This window comes from Lutra lutra, chromosome 1 (assembly GCF_902655055.1).
Source record: "Lutra lutra chromosome 1, mLutLut1.2, whole genome shotgun sequence".
In the NCBI taxonomy this organism is placed as follows: domain Eukaryota; kingdom Metazoa; phylum Chordata; class Mammalia; order Carnivora; family Mustelidae; genus Lutra; species Lutra lutra.
In genome coordinates this window covers 209,501,836-209,508,883 of record NC_062278.1, presented here as the reverse complement: position 1 = coordinate 209,508,883, position 7,048 = coordinate 209,501,836, and the positions used below count along the sequence as shown (strand labels likewise).

Sequence of the window (7,048 nt, the reverse complement as noted above, 5' to 3'; positions counted from 1 at the left end):
TTTGACAAAAGCATTCTTTCCACCAGCCCACCAAGCTGGAAGTCCCTATCTCATAGAAGAGGATACTGAGGTTCAGAGAGGCTTCTAGGGGGAGGGTACCCCTGCTTCTCCAGGAGAACCCCCCCCCCAGAAGGGCCTCCCTCTGAAAAGCAGCCCAAGACTCAGCCAACTATGGTCCCCGGAGTGTTTACTCTGCACCCAGGGCGGAAGGGACGAGGCAGGCGGGGGCGGACAAAGTCCGGGGGTTATAAAGGCCAGTCCAGCAGCGTCCGGTGTCTCAGTTCAGAGCTCAGCTAGCTCGGCACAGCTGGACAAGGGCACCGCACTCCTCACCCATGCTGTCAGTGCTGCTGATGTTTTCGTGGCTGCCTTCGGGAGGTGCCCTGTCTCTGGCCCAGGAGCGCCTCCCAGCCTTTCCAGGACCCTCAGATGCACACTCCAGCACGGACATCTCCAGAGCCCAGGAGTTTCGGAAACACTACGAACACCTGCAGACCAGGCTGCGGTTGAACCAAAGCTGGGGCGATTCAAACTCTGACCTCGTCCTTGCAGCTCCAGTCCGGATACTCACTCCAAAGCGTGAGTGAAATCTAAGAGACCTCTGTCCCCTAGGCAGCTACCATCATCTAACCAGTGGTTCTGAGTCATAGGGGCCCAGGCCTGCCACCGAGCCTCAGTTTCCCCATCTGTGAAACGGACAAGAACAGCTCTCGTTGGAGCTGACGGGATGCTCGTGGCCTGGTTTATGCCTAGACGGGTGAGGCTTGGCCAAAGTGAGATGTTACAGATTGCAGATGGGGAAACTGAGGCTCAGAGAAGCCAGGGATGCTTCTGAAATCTCACAGAGCCTGGAATGCCCTGAGACAAAGTCCGACGGCAGGGTGTGTGTGTGGGGGGGTACTTATCCTTGGATGTGAGGGTCGGGGGAGGGCACACAATCCAGGAGAGAGGGTGCAGGGGAACCAGCAGAGTGGACAAGAGGGGTGGGGGGAGCAGAGGAGAGCAGCGCAGCTCAGCGGTAGGTGGAATGTGCCCCTACTTGTTCCAGATCTGACGCAATCCCTTGACATAGCACCGCTAAAGTCGCACATGGCATGTGCCTTAGGGAGGAAGGAGATATTCTCTCGCCATCCACAGAGGATCTAGGGGGAAGAGAGGGCAGAAGGATATCTGGGTTATGCTAGAAAGTGGGAGGGGTTAGGGGAGGAGTGTTAGGGAGCGTTACTATCGCGCCCTAATCCTACGAGAGCTATGAGACTCTGGGTAATCTTCTTGTCCTTTCTGAGCCTAGTGAGTCCAGGGCCCTCAAACCCTAGTCCCCGCAGTATCTCCAACACCTGCATCAGCCTAGGGCCCTGAGAATCCTGGGGATCCAGATATCCTTAATTTTCAGATGTGGAAACCAAGACGCACAGCGTTGAAAACAAAGTAGCTAGCCCCAGCACTTAGTAGGCCTTCAGTGAAATGTTTTTGACTGCCACAAGAGGCAAAACCAGTGTTTGGATTTTAGTCCCTCTAAATATCATGTAGACATTAATCCTGAAAGGTTTTTTTTAAGTTTTATTTATTTGAGAGAGAGAGAGAGAGAGAGCACAAGCAGGGGTAGGGAGGGGCAGAGGGAGATGGAGAAGCAGTCTCCCAGCTGAGCAGGGAGCCCGACATGGGGCTCCATCTGAGGACCCTGGGATCACGATGGGAGCTGAAGGCAGAGGCTTAGCCGACTGAGCCACCTAGGTGCCCTAATTTCATCAAGTATTTACTAAATACCTACTGTATGCCAGACATGATGGTGACCAGGCAAACAGAAATCCCCGAGGGGATTCAGGAGGGGAGATGAAATGATACACAATGAAATAAAAGAAAATAAGGCAGTGCCTATTTTAGGCAGACTGGAGGGATATGTAGCCTGCCATGCTGAGTCAGGGGAATAGTGTGCTTGGAAGAGGAAGCAGCTTGTGCAAAGGCCCTGAGGTGGGATGCAACCTGGCGCGTGGGAGGAAATGGGCACTCCGCGCCTGGCGCACAGTAGGACCGTGGTTGACTGGCTTTCCTCTCTTCCTCAGTGAGACTGGGGCCGGGCGGCCACCTGCACCTGCACATCGCCCGGGCCGACCTGACTGAGCGGCTCCCCGCAGCCTCCCACCTGCATCGGGCGCTGCTCAGGCTGTCCTCGACGGAGCCCATCTCGTGGGACGTGACTCGGCCGCTGCAACGTCAGCTCAGCCTTGGAGGTTCCCGGGCCTCGGCACTACGCCTGCGACTGCTGCCTCCATTGGACTTGGATGGGTTGAGAGCAACGTTACCTTCCGCACGTCCCCAGCTTGAGCTGCATTGGCGGCCAAGCGCGGCCAGGGGGCGCCGAGAGGCGCATGCGCACGCCGGGGACAGTTGCCCCCTCGGCGAGGGACGCTGTTGCCGCCTGCAAAGCCTGCGTGCGTCGCTCGAGGACTTGGGTTGGGCCAGCTGGGTGGTGGCGCCTCGCGAGCTAGACGTGCGCATGTGTATTGGCGCGTGCCCAAGCCAGTTCCGGTCGGCTAACACTCACGCGCAGATGCAGGCGCGCCTGCACGGCCTGAATCCCGATGCCGCGCCTGCGCCATGCTGCGTGCCCGCCAGCTATGAGCCGGTGGTGCTCATGCACCAAGACAGCGACGGTCGCGTGTCGCTTACGCCCTTCGACGATCTCATAGCCAAGGACTGCCACTGCGTATGAACGGTGCTGGTCTTTCACTTACGGCTCGTGAACAATGGAAGCGACCTCAGAGATCCTTGCCTGTCGAATGGGCTTGTGGGACCTGAGATACCCGATTTCCCCCCTCTGCTGTCTACTCCCCTTCCCACACCTCTGTATTTATGTTTGTATTTATTATTAATTTATTGGGATGCTCTCCGTGGGGACTGGAGGGCTGGGAAGGTGCGCACTTATTTAAAACTGTGGTAATAAAAGTGAAGGTGTTTAACCTGAGCCCCGTGGTGTCCAGGATGGAGCTGGTGACCTTGGGAAGAATCTTCCTCTCCTTGGCCTCAGATCTTTTTTTTTTTTTTAGATTTTATTTATTTGACAGAGAGCACAAGTAGCGGGGGGGGGGGGGGAAGCAGGCTCCCCGCTGAGTGGAGAGCCCTATTGGGGGCTCAATCCCGGAACGCTGAGACTATGACCCAAGCTGAAGGCAGAGCTTAATCCATTGAGCCACCTAGGGGCTCTTCCTGGCCTCACTTCTTACAGGGCACCTGGTCTCGGGGTGAGTGGAACCGTTCAGGAAATGCACGGCTGGAGCATTCTGGGATGTCAGTTACATGGTGCTCATGACAGGGATGCTCATCTCAAGGACACCCTTCTCTCGGTCTCTGCTTCTCTGTCTCCTTGTTCCTCTGTTCCTGTTTCTGAGACCCTTCTGGGTGTCAGTCTCCCTCCATGTCTCATCTCTCAGTATTCCGGCTTCTGTAGTTATATGGCCCTGCCTCTCACTGTCATTCTGTCTCTGTCTGCATTGGAGTCACCTTTCCAAACACAGGCAACCCAGAGTCATGTCCATCTGCAGCCAAGTGTATCGTGTGTGATGTTGCCTCCAACCCAGAAGAGTCCCATCACTTCTATTTGGGGCACCTCCCTCCATATTAATGGTACCTCTATTCTTTCATTTAAAAAGAGCAAGGGTGGTGTGGGGGGCACCACCTGTGCAGCTAGGACAGCTGGGAGTTATGGGGCTCTGCCTGTGCTTGGTTTGCACCAGTCCACAAGTGACAGCATGGCAGCCATCCCCTCTAGCTGCTCGCTGGTCACCACCCGTGGCCATTTCCAGGGCTATCTGTGATCCATTTTCAGCAACAGCTCACGCAGAAGTGCAGAGTACCCTGGGGAAGCCATCCCTCAGCACCCTGGTCTCCCCAGAGCTGACCCGGATCACTGGTGGGCGAGCTTCTTTTTCAGCAAGTCCACTCTCCCATACATGGCTTCAGTGTTAGAGTCCCAAGAACCCTCAAGATCTCTCCAGGCCTCCAGAAACAGAATCACCTATGACTTGGTTCTGGAAGCCATGAGGAAGCAGCTCCATGGCCAGCCTGGCAAAGCCAACTCCCCACCCCAGTCCTGTGGCCACCCTGAGCCACCAGGCCTCAGGAGGCGCTGGGCTCATCAGAGCCCTTCCCCTCCCCCCCCCCCCCCCCAGACAAGGCTGGCTGAAGCAAGCAGAAGCAGTTGGTTTGTTTTTTTTAAATATCAAAACAGCAAAATACCAAAAAGGAAGTTGAGAGAACCCCACTCTTCACTATCCAAGCCACATGCATGCTCTCCTGACACCTCATAATTGGGTGCCCTGCACCAAATGGAAAAGAAACTCCAAGCGGTCAGTTAAAAAAGAAAAAAAAAAAGGGGGGGCGCCTGGGTGGCTCAGTGGGTTGGGGCCTCTGCCTTCGGCTCGGGTCAAGATCTCAGGGTACTGGGATCGAGCCCCGCGTCAGACTCTCTGCTCAGTGGGGAGCCTGCTTCCCTCCTCTCTCTCTCTGCCTACTTGTGATCTCTGTCTGTCAAATAAATAAATAAAAATCTTTAAAAAAAGAAAAGAAAAGAAAAGAGGAAATAGATACATTGTGAAGAACATTTTCATGCACATGGCATCTCCCATTTTATCTAGTCTTCCTACTTAGGATCTTGGAATCCCCGAGATGTGCCAGGTCCTCCCCCTCCCCACACCCACCTGCCTGTCCACCCTGAGAATCTCGGAAGGGAAAGGTTATGGGGCCTGGGAGACCTGCTTGCAGCCATGAGAGGTGTGTAGCCTGTGAATGCTGCCACCCAGAGGCAGACCTGAATGATTTTAAGTACCCCTGAATGTATTCAGCGAATGACAGCTTTGTGCCAGACCTTGACTGGGCACTCAGGACACAGGAGGAATAAGACAGGCAAAAGCATTCCATCTGAGCCAGTTGAGTGAGGAAGACAAGTGAGTACAAAGAGAAATACTAAGAAGGTGGTGGATTGCGGTAGGAATTGCGCTGAGGAGTCAACCCAGGGAATGCATTAATGTGTGGAGAAGAGGTGATGTAGATGGGGGGGGGGGGGTGACATCTGAACTGAGACCTGGAGGAAGAATAGGACTCGGGGGACAGGTGGGGAATGGGCCTTTGTGGAAGTCAGAACAGCAGGTGCAAAGGCCCTGGGGTGAAAATGAGCTCAGTGTTCAGAGACAAAACTGTTGAAGATGAGGCCAGTGGGGTGGGTGGGAGCCAGAATCCACCAGTGGTGGTGAGGGGTGTGGGTGTGTTTGAAGAGCCAAGGGTAGATGTGAAGGGTTGGGAGCTGGGGAGGGCTGGGATCTGATTTACCCTGGAGGTGAAGAAGGCAAATGATCAGGGACAGTGGCGGGCATTAGAACAGTGTCTAGGGTGGGGATGCAGGGGTTCAAGGAAGCTAAAGACCCTTACAGGTTCCCTCTCCCACCTCAGATCATTTCCAAGTGCTGGGGAACCCAAGAAAGCCTCAAAATTAAGCTCAATCCCAGGGTCCCCCAAAGCTAACAGAGGCCCTGTAAGCATCTCCCCAAATATCGGCTGTTGCCTTTGCCGAACATTGTTATACCCATGTGCCTTTTTGTATCTCTAGTTGCAACTTACCCAGCTGGTCCCCCTGCCCAGTATTCGTGTCCTCTCCACTTCTCAAACACACATCCTTCAAAACCTACTCCATGTTTCCTTCTTATGCACAGCCTTTTCCAAACTCTTTCGTTTGTCTCCCTCTGGAGCCCTTGGCCCCATCCCTCTCTCCAGCCCAGGCTTAACCTTTCAGGACCAAGGGTGTCTGTGTCCAGCTGTCTCGCCTAGACTGGAGGATTGGCAGGAACCAGGCTGGGAGCCCCTGACAGGAAACCCAGCTGAGGCACGAGTTTGGGAAAAAGTCTTGAAATACACAGAGCTCTGGGAGTGATTAACTCTGCCTGAGGAGGAATTGAGAAAGGCCTCAGTAGAGTGGCATTGAACCTGGCCTTGAAGGATGAGTTAAGACATCTCAGCTTATTAAGCTAAAACAGCTACAGCAACTAATTGCCTTGTTGTACAGATGGGGAAACTAAGGGCCTGTTAATGGCAGAGTCCAGACTTGGATGGACCCATGCTTCCTGACACTCAGACCAGGGTTCTGCTTCTGTATTAAGATGTTTTGGGCGCCTGGGTGGCTCAGTGGGTTAAGCCGCTGCCTTCGGCTCAGGTCATGATCTCAGGGTCCTGGGATCGAGGCCCGCATCGGGCTCTCTGCTCAGCAGGGAGCCTGCTTCCCTCTCTCTCTCTCTCTGCCTGCCTCTCCGTCTACTTGTGATCTCTCTCTGTCAAATAAATAAATAAAATCTTAAAAAAAAAAAAAAAAAGATGTTTAACAGGGGCGCCTGGGTGGCTCAGTGGGTTAAAGCCTCTGCCTTCGGCTCAGGTCATGATCCCAGGGTCCTGGGATTGAGCCCCACATCGGGCTCTCTGCTCAGCAGGGAGCCTGCTTCCCTTCCTCTCTCTCTCTGCCTGCCTCTCTGACTACTTGTAATCTCTGTCTATCAAATAAATTTTTTTAAAAATCTTTAAAAAAAAAGATGTTTAACAGTGAGAAAAAATGGAAGGGGATGGCATTCTGGGCAAAAGGAATGGCATGAGCAAATGGAAATTTCAGAAGTGAGGTGGGCTGGGTGTTGAGGAGGCCTAGACCAGAAGGACAGAAGGATGGAAGAGGGTAGTGATAGTGAGGTGAGTAGGGCAGAATTACGCAGGCCTCAACCACCAGGCTGAAGTCCTGGGGGGTCATAGGGAGCCACGGAGGGTGTGTGAGCAGGGAAGGGGCACAGTCCCATTCATAAGTTATAATGATCCCTTGGGGCTGGTGTGGGCTGCCCTGGGAGCTGAGCCGGGGTACCAAGTGGCTGGGAACAGGGCCTGAAAGGGACAGAGGGGACGGACCAAGAGTGGGGAACAATTCGGGAATCTCTCAGAGAATCTGGTTTGGGGAGCTTAGGGAATCCCCACCTCAAAGAACCCACTTGCCCTGAGCCAGCAGCTTTGTGAGCCCTACAGC

At 54.1% G+C, this 7,048-nt stretch overlaps 1 protein-coding gene across 1 annotated transcript; it reads left to right on the top strand.

Annotated features, from left to right (window-relative positions):
* The first annotated feature begins 267 nt into the window (after window positions 1-267).
* Window positions 268-2,974, top strand: GDF15 (growth differentiation factor 15). The gene is made up of 2 exons (XM_047714325.1): window positions 268-579; window positions 2,064-2,974. Exons 1-2 carry the CDS (start codon window positions 336-338, stop codon window positions 2,711-2,713), a joined length of 894 nt encoding a protein of 297 aa, XP_047570281.1. The 5' UTR covers window positions 268-335; the 3' UTR covers window positions 2,714-2,974.
* The last annotated feature ends 4,074 nt before the right edge of the window (window positions 2,975-7,048 follow it).